This window comes from Melozone crissalis, unplaced genomic scaffold (genome assembly GCF_028551555.1).
Source record: "Melozone crissalis strain CALT ecotype California unplaced genomic scaffold, PUWL_Pcris_2 ptg000029l_1, whole genome shotgun sequence".
Classification (NCBI taxonomy): domain Eukaryota; kingdom Metazoa; phylum Chordata; class Aves; order Passeriformes; family Passerellidae; genus Melozone; species Melozone crissalis.
In genome coordinates, this window is record NW_026535807.1 from 19,174,738 (window position 1) to 19,193,942 (window position 19,205).

Below are 19,205 nucleotides of genomic sequence, written 5' to 3' on the forward strand. Positions count from 1 at the left end.
CAGAAATTGTACAAACACAGCCTGGGTGTTCATTCTCCCAGGTTCCTCCTGCAGGGCTCTCAGAATGACCTCCTGGCCAAATCCCTCCCTGCTCCTCACCCCAGCAGCAGCTCTGAGAGCCCAGGGCTGCTGTGCAGTCAGATTTTGTGGTGTGTTCCCTGTGTTTGCAGAGCCCTGCAATCCCCCTGCCCTGCCAGCATTGCTGATTCCTCTCTTGCAATGTTTCCTGAGCAGCTTCCAGTGTCTCACTGCATGCAGTGTGAGGACACTGCCCTGAACAGTTCATTTCCTGCTTCTTCACTGGAAAAGTATTTACAGCAGCACATTCTTGCCTTTTTATTGGTACAATGAAAAGATATCCACCTGTTCCTTTAGCACTTTCCTGTCATATACAAGGTATTTGCAAAGAATGCTGAATCTAAGTAAAGATTGTAATTCTGTAAGCTCAGGATGATTTAAAGCCACATTGTTTCAGTACTAAAGCATGTTGCAAAACTCTCTAACTTCACCAGAATCAGTGAAGTAAGGAATAAAAATGTTGGAAGTTGCTGAAGAACAGAAAAGGTTCTGTGTGTTTCTCCTTTTTTTTCTCTACAATGTGCATGAACACTTCAAAAGGTTCATGAAGGAACTGTGTATGGACCTCTTAGAGCTCATCCCTCATGGAAACATTAACATAAAATGTGTTTGTGGAAAAGGAAGACAGTTCCTTTTGCTCTGTCACATCACAAATCTAAAACCCTCCAAGGCTCAGGGTATTCCACATTCTCCAGCTCCATGGACTGAGCTCCAGCCTGGTGAGAGGCAGACCCTCAAAAAGCCAAAATGCTGAAAAAACAGCAGATGGAAAGAAAAGAAAGGAAATTTTAGAAATAGTGACCTGGATAAAACTACACACAGAAGGCAGCTGCCAAAAGAGGTGGAAATCTCCTTCCATCAGTGTAAAGGGGGGAAGCTGGGATTACTACAGGAATTTCTCTGGAACTCAGTGGTGCCCTGTGTGCTCTGTAACTTGTACAGAAATGGGGACTAGCAGATACCACAGCACATCTCACACAGCCTGTGGTAAACTCTTCTGTCTGCACAAGGTGAGTTCTGGGGTGATGAAATAAATCCTGTTTTCAACATTGACAGAAACAGGCTGTGCACTTACAAGTTTCAGCAAAGTGTTTCTGTGAGTAAAACAGATGAGTGCATATTCCAAAGAGCACAGGTGGGTTTACTTTGTGTAAAGATTGCTTTATTTGTCTAATTCAGACCACCTGGCACTCAGCAGGTCTTAACTAAAACCTCTCCTCCCTGCATTGTGTTGGTTTTTATGCCAAGCTCAGAATTCAGTACTGGGATCATGGTAAACATGCCTTGCAGTTTAACAGCCAGCAGGTGATTTATTTATTTATTGCTTTATTTATTGATCTGTTCCTGAAGCAGAAGGAGCACCTGGTGCGCAGGTAAGAGTCTCAGAATCTGATTTTCTATAGGATTTGGGATTGGTGTCTTGTTTTATGGAATTATACCTGGGAAAATGCTTTTTGCTAGTTTAACAGTTAACTTCTTGCCCATAGATGTGGAGGAAAAATATTCAGTGAAGTTAAACTATAAAAAATACAGGTTTGGGGTTTTTTGGTTGTTTTTTTGGTTTGTTTTTTTTTTTTTTAGGTATGAACTACAAAATATTAAGTGAACTTAAACTATAAAAATAGAGGGGTTTTTTTTGCAGGTACAAACAACATAGTGAAAGGTCAGGTCACCACAGCCAATGAAAAATGGTCGTAGTGTGTGTAGATCTCTTGTATCCAAAGTATTTCACATTCTTGGAGAATTCCAGGGAGAGTTCCCAGAAATGGGAAATAATTTCTGGGAATCACATGCACTTATAACAAGCTATTAAAAGGGAAACGGGTTTTTTGCCCACACAGACTTAGAAGCTCCAGTTTAATGTACAGAAGATGAGACAATGCAGGTCAGTCCCTCCCAGGAGCAGATGTTACTCACTGAGTGATGCCTTCACTCTTTCCATTTCTCACCAGTTCCCTCCAGCACACCCTGCCAGGGCAGTTACAGTAAAAATGAGTCCTTAAAGAGAATTCAGTGACAAATCCAGCTGCACCAGCACCCTGAGGAGGCAGCTCCAGAGCCTGGCCATTGCACTGACAACTCCCCCTTTGGCACCTGAGGCTGTTACTGAAGCAGCAGACAATGCACACCGAGAAATTCAATAGTTGGCTCCTGTGGATCACCAACTCCCATGTGCTGACGCTCAAATTAAAGAGCCAAGCAAAGAGAAAGGGGTGTTGCTTTGTTTAATTCACAGCACTTCAATCAAGTCCAGGATGTAAACATTCCCCTGGGGAGGTACAGCATTGTTCACACTTAATTGCAAGCACTGGCAGGGTTATCTGCACTTCTCCAACACTGAGCATTTGGGGTTTCGTTCTTCATCTCCCAGACAGCTCTGCTGGAGAGTTTGCTGAGTGGAACAATTGGAAGTGCATGCATTGCTGGAGCTGATGGACATTTGAGGGTAAGAGGAAGTTAGTTCAGCACCATTTGTTTAATTAAGAGTACATTAGGTCGTATCTTGGTAAAAGTAGACCATACATCACTGTAGGACAGAATACATCATTTCCTAAAATTGATTTTGTTTCTGATCATATACCACAAGGTACATGCATAAAATAACAACAAAAGGTATTAATTGCCAAATGTTTACTTTAATTAAACCTTTTTTAATGATACACAGTACAATGTATCCACTACTTTGCTAAAATTCACAACAAAAGCAGGTTTCATGTTTAAAAATACTTTTCATAATAAATTCATAAATAGATGAAGGTAAAGTATAAAAAATTACTGTAGTATGCAAGCTTGCTCCCTTGTCTCCTCAAATTCCAAATCATTTAGTCAGTATTGAGATAAGAAAGTTTAAAAGCAAAACAGTTACTGATGATTAGAAATGTACAGCCTGCATCTCTCGAAGAAACCTTGAAAAGCAACAGATTTGTCCCAGAAAATGCAGAACCATTTTAACACTGTTATCACCCAAACCCCTCAAATAATTTTGGAATGCAGTGAATGAATTCAATATGAATTAGAGATTTTTTTCCTTCCCCCCCAGAAGGTGTGTGTGAGCCAGACTGGCTGGGATGCTCCCTGCTCTGCACTCGTGGGGATTTCACCTGGCGGATCTCAGCGAGTGAGGCACAGGAGAGGGAAAATCTGCCTGACAGCACAGAGCACATCTGCCCAGCAGAAATCTGAAACAGAAATCTTTAAAAACAGTTACAAAGAACTAAATTCACCTTCTGCTCAGTACCAGCCTGTATTTTCTGGCAAGCAGGACAGGGCCTGGCGTCCCCCACTGGCTTCCCCTGTTTTGGGAATGGTTTTTGTGTCTCACATCATTCCAACACAACTCTGTGGGGAATCCCTGACACTGCACCACCAAACCCTATCAGCAAAGTTATTCTCCTCATCAATATTATCACTCTCCTAAGAAAGCATTTATTTTGTCAAGTATCAAACTACTTTTCACACTTTATCTATTTTAATATCATTTATAAAGGGAAAAAAATCTTACTTATGCACAGCATTGAACTAGGAAATGAACATGAAAAATGCAGAATAATCAAGATGCTCTGCCTTTCACATTAATGATTTTTTTTTCTCTGATAATTATTTCCCTTCAGTGCAAAACCACTTCCACACAAGATTTGTGCTTTATTTGCAAAGGTACCGAGATGCTTTTGAAGACATTGGGAGGCCTCTGCCTGCAGCTTTCTGGCTCTGTGAATTCTGCTCCTTTAAAGGTCAGGACCTTTTTACAAGTGAGCTCCTGGCTCACTTGTAAAAAATGTCTTCAAGTTTCCAGGACAAGTTTGCATGCCATGTCCAAAGGACAATCCCCCAAACCCTTGTTTTCACATATGACAGCCCAGGCACCCAAAAGGAGCAAAAGTTCTACTTTTGGTGAAGTTCTTGGAAATCTATCAGCATTACCTAACAGGAGAGCTATCAGTGGTTTTAGCTGGGCTTCATTTGGATTTTTCCCCCTGAAAAACCTGCTTGCCAGTACAGTGAGAGTAAGAAAATCATCAGGACTTCTCCTCTGTTCTTCAGTGTTCTCATTTTACTCAAATTTTGCTTTGCAAAGCAAACATTAACAGGGTTCTGGGCTGACAGTTGGTTTTATATTGATGTAATTATAAATATTTGTACAAGTTCCATCCATGATGATGGACTGGATGAGAAACTGGAGATAAATTGAGCTTAAAATCAATACAAAGGGTAACAAAGGCTCCTGGGAACCACATTCTGCTGATGATTTCATTTCAGTATCTGCCTCTGCCTTCCACTCCCAAGTGCTACAAGGCAGAGATCAATGTCCCCTCCTGTGCTTCTGTAATATTTTTGCACACTTTGGTCCTGCCAAAAAGAAATGATAAATACTAATGCAAATACATGATCAGCCAAGGGGATCTGCTTAAAAGCAATTACTGCACCATAGCCTTGTTAATGTTCAACTGGCAGTAAACAGATTTCCTGGCAAATGTTGGTGCTGTGAACTCTGAGCAAGCACTACTGAATTATTCACTTGATGTACATCAGTGCCCATTTGTACCCTCAGAGGTGAAACTCAGCTTTTCACCCATAAATCACAGCTTTATTGCTCCTCACCTTCTCCACCCAGGTACCCTTTTAGTTTCAATAGGATTAATGGAGTTAAACCAACCTAATTCCTGAATTCCGTGGCTGGGTGAGAGTCCCAGGTTTGATAAAACCTTCAGCACAGCACTGAAAATCTCCACATTTTCTGTTTATTTCTGGTCAAGGAGCTCCCAGCCTGGTGGGCAGTGAACAAAGGAAGGGTTTGGTAATCAAAATAAACTTTAACTACTGACAGCCCAAGCACCACCAGTTGCTAATCTAAAAAATAAACCAGGTCATTGGGTTTCTTCTGAAAAAAAATTAAAAATAAACCAAGTCTTCTTTCTTTAAAAATTAAAAATAAACCAAGTCTTCTTCTATTTCTTTTGCTCAGTTAGGAGGGCATGCAAACTTGTACTCCACTTGGTACAAGACAGAAGAGCCAAGAGTTAAAAGACAAAAGTGATTTAAAGCCATGGTTCTAGTTTTCTGCAGGAAACTGAAAATGAATTGGAATTGGTGCCTTCATTTAAAGTACAGCAAACAAATCTCTGCTGCTGTATTGCACATTTTCTGACTGAACCAGACTGACCTGCAGGCAGAGCCTCACCCTTCAAGCCCAGTTTAAGGGATAAATCCAGGCAAATTGTAATGAAAAGTGTAGTGCCTGGTCTAATTCTACTTATTCACTAAACAAACCTCAAAAAGAACAAAATGGATCAATAATTCCTCAGTTCTTCATCTACTGTAAAAACACAATCACTCACTGGCTGCACTGGAAGCAGGATTTATGTTCATTTGCTTCTTGTTCCAGTTTTAGGATGAGTTGCTATGTAAACTATGGATTTCGGTCTGAGAAGTAGCAATACTGCTCTCAAATGCATGTGGGTTTTTCCCAACAGTGAATAATTTGGCACTGATGCTGCAGGAAGTGGGGCTGAGCTCATCTGGGGGTCCCAGCTCCAGCAGAACTGCAGGGCCACGACCTGCAGGTACAAACTGCAATGGGTCATGACAGAAAATCAAATGTCTGCAAATATTCTGTGCCTGAAGGGCCTCACAGCAGCAAAAGCAGCCACCAGCACTCAGTTTGAGCCTGGACTGACTTCACAGTTTCTGCTGAGAGCTCCAGGGTTTGGAAAATTCCCATTCCCATTCCCAATTTCAAATTCCCAACTGCCTAACTGGGCATTTATTGCCTACTGTCTTTGGAAGCAGGAATATCCTGGAAGACCATCCAAAAGCACTACCAAGTACTGCAGCTCAGCCTGCCCTTCTGCAGAAAATACCAGAATTGTGAAAACTACACTAATTGAAAAATTTAAGGCCTTTTCATTCTCACAGCTATAAAATTTAGAAACTAACCCCTTAGATAGAAGCAAACAGGCCACAAAGCACACATCACTACTCAGTTATCTACCTCACAGCTTAAAAAACCAGTAAGAGCAGAGATTGTTTCAATATTTGCTACAGGAAGATGAATAGGATTAAAATTGGTATCCATTAGCCCTTACCTAAATCTTCCTAATTTTCATGACACTGGATATGTTGGATGACTGAACTGGTGCAGCCCTCACAGCAAAACAATTCAAGTCCTTTCTGACCTGGATTTTTCGAAGAGACAAGACATTCCCTTCAAATGGTGCTTCTTGAAAGTGACTCCTTCCAATTATCAGGATTGCAAAATTCCCTTGCCATACCTGAACACCTCTGCAGAGTTTAAAAATATTGCTGCTCCTGCTCTCTTTGCAAATCCACTTCTGTAAGGTGCCTGAGAGTGAAACTGCAGAGGAATCCATCAGTACCTCAGCTACATCTACAAGGGACTCTACAGAGCTGCAGCTGAAAGAACAGCATTATGAAATTTATTTTATTTTATGTAGACTTTTGATCCACTATGAAAGATTTTTCCTGCTGAGTGTTCTAAAGAAATGAAAAGCAAGTGGTAACTTGTGATAGGAAGAGGGGGACATTTGGGTACAAAGCTGGGAGGGAATCACTCAAAAAGACACTGGTCTCTCTGCACTCATGCACTTCTCAGCTATTCTGAGGTCTTCTTTCCCATTATGTGCCCATGCAGTATTTAAAGAGATGGTTTAAAAAACAAAACCAATAAAAAAATCATATCCACTTATGCCATTGATGCACTCTGGTGATGTAACACCAAATGCCTGACAGAATGAACCCCGTGTTTTACCATCAGGCCCATGGCAAGAGATCTTGGCTGCAGCCAGGTCAGGGCTTCTCCAGCTCCTGTTTCCATGGTGCAGGGCTCGAGCTGTGGAATGAAATGATGAGACCTGAGGGCAAAATCTCAGTGATGCTTTCACATGGAAAGAGGAGCTACCACTGTGCAAACAACAGGCAAATGAAATGCATCTTCCCTCTCCTCAAGGCTGCTTTAAATCACCCCCCTGGTCCAGTGACAGTGCTCAGGCTGGTTTTGCTTTCTGTTAAACTTCAAATGACAACAAAACCTGAGAGAAGCTCCCCCACCTGGGCCTGCTCCAACAGCAGCTAGCAATCCATAGACTGCTATTTGGTCCTGAAATCAAAATCTTGGCTGTTCTGGCCCTTGAAATACCATTATCAGACACTGACACTGCCTGGTCATTTGAAGAGACACTGTAAAGATTACCTGTTCCAAAAGTGACCTCCTTTGCCACAGTGCCATGCTAAATGCTCAGACCTTTGGGTTTGCATCAGTCTCTTCCCCAGCCAAACGTGTTCCCACCCCAAAACACCAAGTTCAAAGTCATTTCCTCCATTTTTGTAACTCGTATGAAGGTTACAGAAAATAAAACCGTGGGGACAAATGTTGAGTAGGTTTTTCAGAGGGTTTGACTTTTAGGACCACCTCTCCAAAGTCCCTTTTAAAAAATAAGACACTAAAGCAAACAGGATTGTGTCTAACTTCTACAAAATTGCTGGTTTCACAGGAGGAGGAGGAGAATATGGCTACCATGCTACTCAGCATTAGGGTGAAGCACCATCTAAACTCCAGTAAAGTTAGGGATATCAGCTAGCTCTTATCAGCAACCACACCCCCAGCCTTCCACAACGTCTTTGCTGTCAAGCTTGATGCTGTCAGTGTTCTTCTCACTGAACATGGGCCCTCCATGCCTCATCATCAGCTCGGTGGCCATCTTCACAAAGGCCTCCTCCACGTTGCTGGAGTCCTTTGCTGAGGTCTCTATGGCACAGATGATGTTGTCATAGCGTTCAGCCAGGCTCTGGGCTTCCTCCAGCTGAACCTCTCTAAGGTCACTTAGGTCAGACTTGTTTCCTGGAGGGAAAGGGAACAACACAGGGATTTGTATCTGCTTGTTTGTGCCACAGGAAGGGCTTGGCAGGAGGGGCTTGGTTACCCAAGGAAGATGAAGAATTTCCATTCTGTAGATTTTCAAAATGTGACTGAAAAGGCCCTGACCAGCCTGACTCTGTGAGCAGAGCCTGGACTGGACAACCTCCCCAGCCCTTTCTAACCTGTATTTCTGTTACCCATAAAGAACAGGAAAAGTAACCAAAGAGTGGTGCCTGTAGACCCTAACAGAAGGGAACAGGCTAGAAATTGAAGTTAAAACCATTCTGTGAAAACAGCAGCTGTCTGCTGATTCCTAGGGAAATCCAGAATGGTACTGCTCTTGTATCAGCAGCTCTACAGGCCCCAAGAGCCACATCTGAGTCCAAAACTCAGCCCAAAACTTTTTGGGGTGGAAAGCAGAACTTCTAGCAAAGAAGTGACAAACTCTGATTGCCCCAAAGTCCTTCCAAAATTCCCTGTCTGCTCAAGTGGGTGTGTGCTCCAACTCACCAAAACACATCAGCTTGCTAGGATGGGGGAAGGGAAGGTTCCGGGAAGGGAAGGGAAGGTTCCGGGAAGGGAAGGGAAGGTTCCGGGAAGGTTCCGGGAAGGGAAGGTTCCGGGAAGGGAAGGGAAGGTTCCGGGAAGGGAAGGTTCCGGGAAGGGAAGGGAAGGTTCCGGGAAGGTTCCAGGAAGGTTCCGGGAAGGTTCCGGGAAGGGAAGGGAAGGTTCCGGGAAGGGAAGGTTCCGGGAAGGGAAGGTTCCGGGAAGGGAAGGGAAGGTTCCGGGAAGGGAAGGTTCCGGGAAGGGAAGGGAAGGTTCCGGGAAGGTTCCAGGAAGGTTCCGGGAAGGTTCCGGGAAGGTTCCGGGAAGGTTCCGGGAAGGTTCCGGGAAGGTTCCGGGAAGGGAAGGCTCCGGGAAGGGAAGGGAAGGTTCCGGGAAGGGAAGGGAAGGTTCCGGGAAGGGAAGGTTCTGGGAAGGTTCCGGGAAGGGAAGGTTCCGGGAAGGGAAGGGAAGGTTCCGGGAAGGGAAAGTTCCGGGAAGGGAAGGGAAGGTTCCGGGAAGGTTCCGGGAAGGGAAGGTTCCGGGAAGGGAAGGTTCCGGGAAGGTTCCGGGAAGGTAAGGGAAGGTTCCGGGAAGAGAAGGTTCCGGGAAGGGAAGGTTCCGGGAAGGTTCCGGGAAGGGAAGGCTCCGGGAAGGGAAGGGAAGGTTCCGGGAAGGAAAGGGAAGGTTCCGGGAAGGAAAGGTTCTGGGAAGGTTCCGGGAAGGGAAGGTTCCGGGAAGGGAAGGGAAAGTTCCGGGAAGGGAAGGTTCCGGGAAGGTTCCGGGAAGGGAAGGGAAGGTTCCGGGAAGGGAAGGTTCCGGGAAGGGAAGGTTCCGGGAAGGGAAGGGAAGGGAAGGGAAGGGAAGGGAAGGTAAGGTTCCGGGAAGAGAAGGTTCCGGGAAGGGAAGGGAAGGTTCCGGGAAGGGAAGGTTCCGGGAAGGGAAGGGAAGGTTCCGGGAAGGGAAGGTTCCGGGAAGGGAAGGTTCGGGAAGGGAAGGGAATGTTCCGGGAAGGGAAGGTTCCGGGAAGGGAAGGTTCCGGGAAGGTTCGGGAAGGGAAGGGAAGGTTCGGGAAGGGAAGGGAAGGTTCGGGAAGGGAAGGGAAGGGAAGGGAAGGTTCGGGAAGGGAAGGGAAGGTTCCGGGAAGGGAAGGTTCGGGAAGGGAAGGTTCGGGAAGGTTCGGGAAGGGAAGGGAAGGTTCGGGAAGGGAAGGGAAGGTTAGGGAAGGTTCGGGAAGGGAAGGGAAGGGAAGTTCCGGGAAGGGAAGGTTCCGGGAAGGGAAGGTTCTGGGAAGGTTCCGGGAAGGGAAGGTTCCGGGAAGGTTCGGGAAGGGAAGGTTCGGGAAGGGAAGGGAAGGTTCGGGAAGGGAAGGGAAGGGAAGGTTCGGCAAGGCAAGGGAAGGTTCGGGAAGGGAAGGTTCGGGAAGGGAAGGTTCGGGAAGGGAAGGTTCGGGAAGGTTCGGGAAGGTTCCGGGAAGGGAAGGGAAGGTTCGGCAAGGGAAGGTTCGGCAAGGGAAGGTTCGGCAAGGGAAGGTTCGGCAAGGCAAGGCAAGGCAAGGCAAGGCAAGTTCACACCAGCTGTGCTTCAGAACTGGGAAATCCTGGGCATCCCAGTTCTCCACTAAATGAGATGCAAAGGACTCAAAGCTGTCTACTCCTTAACAGAAGTCAATCAAAGCAAACACCTCTTCCAGTGAATCAGCTCCTTTGGTAAAATTTCCAGTCGGGTTATTGCACACACCTCAATCCAAGCAGAACCAAAACCTGAGGCCACACTGCACACGCAGGGGCATTCCCAACTCACCGATGAGCAGCTGCACGATGTTGGAGCCAGCATACTTCCTGACATCCTCGATCCAGCGAGGGATGGACAGGAAGGAGCCCCTCTTGCTGATGTCGTAGGCCAGGATGGCCCCGTTGGCGCTGCGGTAATAACTCTGCGTGATGGTCCTGAACCGCTCCTGGCCCGCCGTGTCCCAGATCTGCAGCTGGGGGACACAGCAGGGTCAGACAGGACATACAGTGACACATAGGGACAGACAGGGACACACAGGTACACAGAGTGACACCCTGAACTGCTCCTGGCCCGCCATGTCCCAGATCTGCAGCTGGGGGACACAGCAGGGTCACACACAGGGACACAGTGACACACACACAGGGACACACAGTCACACACAGTGACACCCTGAACCTCTCCTAGCCCACCATGTCCCAGATCTGCAGCTGCGGGACACAGCAGGGTCACTGTCATATTTTATGAAAAATCCCTCTGCCAGGATTTTTCTCCCGAGAAGCTGAGAAGCCTCAGAAAAGAAATGTGAACAAAAATGATCTGATTGCTTGGAATGTGGTTTGGAGGTTGCTTTACCAACAGGTGCATCTTTGATTGGTCCCATGTGAATTGTTTTTAATTAACGACCAATCCCAGTCCAGCTGTGTCAGACTCTGGTCTGTCAAGGGATTTTATTATCATTCTTTGCCAGCCTTCTGCTGTCTCCTTTCTCTTTCTTTAGTGCAGGAATATAATATAATATAATAGAATAGAATATAATATAATAGAATAGAATAGAATAGAATAGAATAGAATATCAGCCTTCTAAGAAATATGGAGTCAGATTCATCTCTCACCTCATCCTGGGGACCCTCACAACCCCACAATAATTAATAACCACACACACAAGGACACACAGGGACACATGGGGAACTCAGCACTCCTGGACAAGTGACCACTATGATTAAGCAGAAGCCATGTATTGTTTGCATTATGCACTAACCCTGCTGCACACACTGATCACACATTTCCTATCAGTGCCTCTGCCTGTCCACATGTTCTGCATGCACCTCACAGAAGATGGGACTGGTCACAGCCCAGTGGCTCACAGCTCTCTGCTCTTTCTTGTGGTCTTGGAATTCAGTTTCTCAGCTTCTTCTCTACTATTTTAGCACGGTTTATGACCCAGTAACCTTGATGAATTCTAGAGGGCCCCAAGAAAATTCTGATAACAGTTACAAGGGGGATGGCTGGTGCACACTGCAGTCTGAGTGGTTCAGATACACTGCTACAGTGACACACAGTGACACAAGGCAGCTGCTCTCCTCAGCCAAGAGACAGGACTTGATCCAAGAGCCTTGATCCAAATCTCCTCTCTGTGCAATGCATTCTAGCCCTGTGTTCATCTAGCCTCTTGTACATGATCCAAGGGTGACAACATATGCTTGAGAACCTTGATACAGACATATATATAACAACTAAATACATATATATATATATGTGTGTGTGTGTATATATATGTGTGTATATATATATATATAATCTATGCTGAGAACTTGTCTGCTCAGAGTTTGTACCTGTATCAGCTGGGACCCTGGTTTCCTGCCAGCAAGCCCCTTCCAGGCAGATTTTGGAGCTCTCTGGTGTGCCCAGCCCAGCCCTTTGTCACCCTTGGCAGCAGAATGGGGTGCCAGCCTGCAGCCAAGGTCACCTGCTGGGTCACTGACACTGCACGTGGCTTTTGGCCACCACACCTTCTGTGGCTCTGCCAGTTGTGCAGGGCAGGAACAAAGGGAGCAGGATGTGGTCACATAATCTGAGAGCACTGAGGCTGCTTTAGAAGGAAACATCAGACATAGGAATATAGATAAAAGAGTGTGTCAACAAAATGCCAGCAATCCTAGGTCCCAACAAAGTCAGTGAAGTATCTGTCAGTCTCATCACCTGCCCTTTTCTGGGTGGTAAAACACACATTACAACTGGGCAGGAAGAAATTATTGGTTAAATACTTTTGCCTAAATCCAGCAGCATAAGAATTATGAGTTTGGTATCAGAGTTGGAGTTCCCAGTACAAGATGTCCCAGAGGAAGAAACAAAATAATTCAGAGTGGACAAAAACAGCATGCTGCTCATAGGGAAGTTCTTCATAAATCCCATTGTTTTATAGGTTGTCTGATGTCCTGGAACATGATGGCTTATATTCCAGGATCTTCTAATCTAAAGTAACTGTGGATGTCCTCATCCTCAGTATAAATCTCTAATCCTTTCTGAATCTTCCAAAGCTCTTGGCTTCAATATGCAGTCACACTGAAATGAAAGAACTTCCTGCTATAAATTCATGTTCTGCTGCACTTTCACTTCTCTATCCCCAGCTGATAAATGGGAGACCACTGCCTGTGTTTTCCTGCCATTCCTTGTATTCTGCATCTCCACTGAAACAGGACATAAGCAAATATTGCTGGGGTTTTGAATCCTCCCATGGCATGGACCTTTTATTTATGGTTTCCCTTTCCTCTGAACCTCCTTATTCTGAAGGGTTGTCAACAACTTAACACAATGTGCCAGAGCTATTTTATACCAAATAATATGGAACCATTTTTCCTTTTATTTCTTTTGCACAGTAGTGTTTTCTGTGTATCTTCTGACCGTGCTGCATTTTTGAGCAGGAAATTTCCCTTTGGAAAAGGCTGTGCTGATAAGATCTCATTTCCTGTGCTAAGCAAGCACTCAGATCCAGCTGATACATGTGCAGCTGAGAGGGAATCAACCCCAGCAAAAAGGAACTCTCAGAGCAGGGGAAGGACTGTAATGGACTCAGAAAAGCCCAAAGCAAATGATTATTAATGCAAGAGATAATGGCTCAGAGCAGGCAGCAGCAATTAGCAGGGAGCAGGAAACTGGGGGCAGGTTTATGGTGATCTCTGCACTCAGGTCTCCCACCAGCCCTTTGTGCTGGTTAAGTCTCAGCACCTGATTAGGTCAAGTGCTAGAAAAGGCTAATGATGATTACCCAACTCTTGGGAAGGGCCCGAGGGATTCTGTGCACACAGACAAATTGGAAACACTTGAATTAAGAAATAAAATTGTTTTGGCTTACATTTTTTCTGTGGTGTAAATAAAAGTGCAGAGTGAATGAGCTAAGAACAACCCCCCTTCAGTTTGGAAGCTTGAAAACCTTGTCTGGGCACATTGTAATTTGAAAAATGTCTTCTAGCATTAAGAACACAATTTATTGACACAGCAAGGAGGTATTATGAACCAGATCACTTAATGTAAAGCAAGTTGTATTTCTAAAGGAAAAATACAGCTAGTTTGCTCGACTGCATCTTTAGAAAATTCTAAGAAAAATATTTTCATGTAACATTAATCAGTCTGATACACGGTTAAAAATATAATTTAAGTAATTACAAAAATACCAGTTCTGATCCTAAGTAAACACTATTTTCTCCAGTATATCTACAGAGATAAATTTCACAGATTTCTACTGAAAAAGAACCATGACAACTATAAAAAAATACCAATCACAACTATAACCTTAACCAGCTTGTGCACAGAAAAAGTTTTATAGAGTATTTCTGTTAAACTGTATTTACAAGCACATAGCTCTTGATAAAAAATAACAACTGAAAACTCTTTGAAAAAAAAAAATAGTCATAGTATTTGTCATTCCTAAGTCCCTCAGTTTAAGTTAAAAGTTAAATACCAAAAGAACTGTACTAGCCACGGGTTAATAAAAAAAGATATGTTCATGTATTCTTTTGTATTGTACAAGTGTATGATGTATGTTGTAAATGACATAATTATTATTAATTTTGAATATTATTCATTAAAATAAATAACTTGTAATTAATAAAATTTAATATTTTAGTAATAATTAATACTACTAATTAATAATGTTTAATTATTACTTGATAATAATACTTAATATTTAATTTCTTATGGTTAATTTAATTACTTATGGCTAATTTAAATGCTTCAGCTTTGTAAATAACATGATGGCAGCCACGTCTGTCACTCAGTAACCTTTTAAAGCTGTTCCTGATTTTGTAATTACTTTGGCAACTCCTTTGGTGTGAGAGAAGCTGGGATTGCTGGAGAATTGTGCTGAATTCATTTGAAACTACTAATTAGAAACACCTATGAAATCAGAGATTGGTGGCAGGGAGACCACTGCTAGGAACAGAAGAGAACAGGGAATAAATACTCCTTGTGCAGAAGGAATATGGCAGAATAAAGGAGCCACCTTTCTCATTGTTTCACCACTGAATACTCAATTACTCACAAATGTTAATTGTTTCACCACTGAATACTCATTTACTCACAAAGCTGGTTGTTTTGATCTCCTCTCAGCTTGGAACTTTTTGGACAGCCACACTCCTCATGGTGGCACACAAAGGACAGTGAGAGACCCCAGAAAAATTCTGGGACAAGAAGTGTTTCAGCTGGATGTAAGAGGAAAAGAGAAGGTGGTAAAATTAATGGAGGTTCCCTGGAAGATCATTCTGCTCAGGCTTACAGAAAGCAGATTTTGAACTACAGGGACAGAGAAAATGCTGAGGATGTGAGTGGCAGGCTGGCCAAAGAGCACAGTAAATGACCATTATCAAATGGGCCAATGTGGCTGCTCCTGCATTGATCAACATATTCTTTATCAAAGGTTAATGCTTAACAGATGGCCCCAAGACACAGTAAATAATTTCTCCCTCCCTTACTTCCTACATAATTTATTAAGTACTTTCCTGATTCTTCTAAAGTACCACAGTTCAGGTGTGCTTTTGCCTGTGGAGCAGCATAAATAATGACTAAGTGCATCCTCCAGCTGACACCTTCCTTTGCAAAAACAGAAATGTCACTTTTGCAGCAAAATTCCATAAAATGTCCCAGCAGTGAAACTGGACCTAAAGACTGTGCTAAATGACTCTTAACCAGCTGTGTCTGAGTCCTGTCATCTCAAATGGCAAACAAAAACATACATTCCTGTAGGCTGGCAAATCACAACACTTGCTCCTAAAAACATTTACTGAAACAGCCTTGCAACTTAATCCAGGCAGTTTCTGCCAAAAGCAACATCTCTGTGGCACTGTATTTCAATTTAAAGTGATATTCATAGAGCAGGGAGGATAAACTGCACCATTCAAATGTTTTCCTACACAATTTTCAGAGAATGAGGAATGCCTCTTTTTTGGGAATGTAGTATTTCCATTTGCTGCAGGTTAGGAGTGCCAAAGGAGTTGACAGAGAGCTACGTTTTCCTCTGGATATCAAAGAATATTGCTTCCAATAGCTCTGCTTTTATCTGTGCAGCAAAGTCATTAAATTCCCATTCAGGAGACAGGACACTTAACAAGACACAATTCTGTATTAGTGGCAATTTGACCAGATCATGACACAAAATATATTTTGGGCCATTCTGAAAGGGATGCAGTTCACAGCCATGAGGCCTGAATCAAAACCAATAATCTTGGTAACATATGGGCTGAAAAAGCCTGTAAATGAAAAAGTACAATGGTACTTCTTCATTTAAATACCTCTTAAAATAAAGAAGTATTTGCTGTAAAAGGAATGTGTTTGCAACTGTTCTTCTCTCCTGCTACTTTCTGAAAGTTATACTGAGGGAGAAAAACTGTGGGATAGAGGAAAAAACACTTTATGTAAAACACTAGGAACTGACAGCATAAAGTAGGCATTAAAGGCAATTAATTAGCTCACAGGAGGTAATTCATCAAAAGAAAAATACTTTTGTTATTACTAACCATGATTTATGGACTTGGACTTAGGAATGTCCTTGCCTATCATTATGTAAAATGTTGGTTCCAGCATTTTACAAATATCTTTTCTTACAGTGACATAACAGTTATAAAATGTTTTTGTTCTGTTTGCCAGATTTTTTCTATCACTCAAAGAACAAATAATTATTTTATCAATAGGACTTCAATCACTATGCATTAAGTGATTAACAAAACCTTTGAGTGATTAACAAGACCAACTTTTAGGCACTACAGTCTGCACTCTAGGATTCAGAGAAATCTACTTTTAGAGAAAGCAGTATGCCACAATTTCAAACAGCATGTACTGGAACACTTCTGTAAATGTAAATGAAGACAGCCTGCAGACATTTCACAAAGCTGATCTCTTTCTATATGAAGTTTAGTCAGCTCCAGCAGTGTGTGGAACACCATGTGAGACACTTGAAAGAAAACAGCTGCAAGGTGCAAGGAAAGCCTCAAGTTTCATAAATAATTAAAAAAAAGTAGTTATTTGCAGCACCTTAATCTTCAGTATTCCAACAGGCATCTTTTCCCTTATCAAAAAAAAAAAAACCCAAAACAAACAAAAACAAAACAATGCTCCACATCAAAAGAAAGTGAGACCTAAAATCCTTGGGTTCCAAATGTTTCAGAAATGTTATGTAACTGTGAAAGGAACATCTGAAGTTTGAAGAGAGGCACATTTAACCTAAATTGTTTGCTTCAATCTCAAAGTAAGTGTTGGGTTGCAGTGCTGCCCTTAGCCAGACTAAAAATGAAGTTCAGGCCACTGGGGAGGGGGGACAAGTTTTTGTAGACACTTTGTTTTGAAGGAATTTCTAAAGATGAGCCTGTAAAACATTACAAAACCAGGAATTATCTCATTCCTGCACCATTTGCTAAATAATAAACAATTACTGTCCTGAGTAGCATAAATCCCTAAGGAACTCAAAGCAGCAGACAATTACCTGGCCTGCTTTTGTGAGGCAAGAAGTGCAAGCAGAGTGTGCAAGGGAACTCAAAAAAGCGCAAGGAAATGCTTCCTTATTTCCTGATTCCAAGAGCATGCTGAGCAAAGCTAACCCAGGTTAGATGGGCTGCTCTGAAATCTCAATCCAACTGGAAAACTCTGATTTAAACTTCACACACCCCACATCTTAAATGACCAAACAAACCCCCCCCCCTCCCCCAAGCAAATGCTTTCATTTTCAGGCTGTGTCCCTGACCCAGCAGCTGACAAAAGTATCTGTAAGGTCAATCAGCAAATGTTGGAATAATTTCCCTAAAGTAACACTTAAAATACTCTTCTTCAATAACTGCTTTCCTCATTTTTTTCTAAGTGGAAGTACAGAACAGCCCAAACAAAAAGAAAGCTTCAAGACCTTGAACTTCCTGCCTTGTTTTTGATAAAGCACTTAGAAATAACTCAGGATTTGTTACAGCCAGGCTGCTAATACTGAAATACCATGTGTAAGCAGTGACAATATGAAAATGCACACCTGGGAAGTCTGGCTGGGTTCCTGGGGCACTCCTGCAGTGCCTGGCACCAGGAACAGACACATTTGTCGCTCTCTGTGCGCCCGGCATTTAAACAGAGGCAGATTTCCACCTTAAAGGAGAAGCCCCACTCCTCATTGCCAGGAAGTGTGCGAGAGGCACAAACAACTCAAACAGAAAACCTGAGTTTGTTCTTCAGCTCCCCAGGCAGGCATGGCAGGGAAATGTGTGACACTAACAAGGAAATAAACACTGCTGCAGGGCATGGCCACTGCTAATCCCTCTCTTTTCCTTAAAAATGCCTTCATTTATGTTTTCTGCAATTTTCTCACCTTAATACTCAAAGATAATTTACATGAAAAAAACCAACAGAGGACTTTGACACCTACTTTGGTAAACACAGGCCAAAACTTCACTGCATCACTGCATTTGTGTGTCACCAAAAGCTTTACAATTCCATCATCTTCCTCCAGGCAGTGACTGAATTAAATGCTTTTTAGTCCTACTGGGGATAAGGATAGCTGCAGAACCCCATTCTGGAGGGGATGGTGAAGGGACTTATCTACTATATTAATAACTTTCACTAAAAACTATATAAACTATTTATATGGTTTATCTACTATAAACCCTAAATGCTTTAAACATTTTCTCCCCAATGTTCACTTGCACTCCAGCGCTCAGAGGGTGAAAACAGTTGCAGAAATCTGTGCTACTGAGAATCTGAGGATAGATCCATGGGATACCTGTCCTGGGCTCTTCTGGCCCTAACAACCAGCTGATTTCCTCCAGCATAACCAAAAAAAAAAAAAAAAAAAAAAAAGCAGATGTCAAATTTAGAGTTTATTGAAGAACCGTGAAACCGGCACTTCCTGTGACACCCTGTAAACAGTGTCTTAAGATAATAGCACGCCTAATTTAAGAACCTTCTCTCAATCTACCAGTTCCACATCCCTTTCTGGAAACACGGCAGCCCAGCTGAGCTTTCTTCTGCCTTGTAAACACCCCAGAAAGGAGCCTGAGCAGAGAGCGCTGCAGCTGCGGCTGCCGCGGCCGGGTTCAGCCAGGGCTCGCCCGGCTCTGGGCGGAACCGGCCCGGCCCGGCCCTGGGCGCGCTCGGTGCCGCCCGGGTCCCCGCGGGCAGCCGGGGATGGCGGCCCGGGCCCGGTCCGGAGCAACCCCGCGGGCCCAGAGCCCTCACCTTCACCCGCTTGCCCTGGATCTCCAGGCTCTTCATGGTGAAGTCCACGCCGATGGTGCTGCCCTGGCGCTCGGAGAAGGCCCCGGTCTTGAAGCGCTGCACCAGGCAGGTCTTGCCCACGCTGGCGTCGCCGATCAGCACCAGCTTGAAGAGGAAATCGTAGCTCTCCTCGGGGTCGGGGCCGGCGCCCAGCGCGGCCACTCCGGGCATGGCGGGGCGCGCTGCGGCCGAGGGCAGCCGGCTCTGCGCAGCCCAGCGCCCGCCGCGGCCCCGCACCGGGACCGCCCCTGCCCGGCCCCGTTACCGCGCCGGGACCGCCCCGCTCCGCCCGGATCCACACCGGGACCGCCCCTGCCCGGCCCCGTTAGCGGGCCGGGACCGCCCCTGCCCGGCCCGGCCCGCCCCGCCTGGCCCCGGGACCGCGCCGGATCCGCGCCGGGACCGCCCCTGCCTGGCGGGCCCGGCCCTGCCCGCGGCCGGGCTGTGACGGCTCCGTGCA

At 44.4% G+C, this 19,205-nt stretch overlaps 1 protein-coding gene across 1 annotated transcript; it reads right to left on the reverse strand.

The window, feature by feature from the left end:
• Positions 1 to 7,259: 7,259 nt before the first annotated feature.
• RAB43 (RAB43, member RAS oncogene family) lies at positions 7,260 to 18,937 on the reverse strand. Its single transcript, XM_054280923.1, has 3 exons — positions 18,707 to 18,937; positions 10,298 to 10,481; positions 7,260 to 7,933 (listed from the first exon to the last, which is right to left on the reverse strand). Exons 1-3 carry the CDS (start codon positions 18,914 to 18,916, stop codon positions 7,680 to 7,682), a joined length of 648 nt encoding a protein of 215 aa, XP_054136898.1. The 5' UTR covers positions 18,917 to 18,937; the 3' UTR covers positions 7,260 to 7,679.
• Between the last annotated feature and the right edge of the window lie 268 nt (positions 18,938 to 19,205).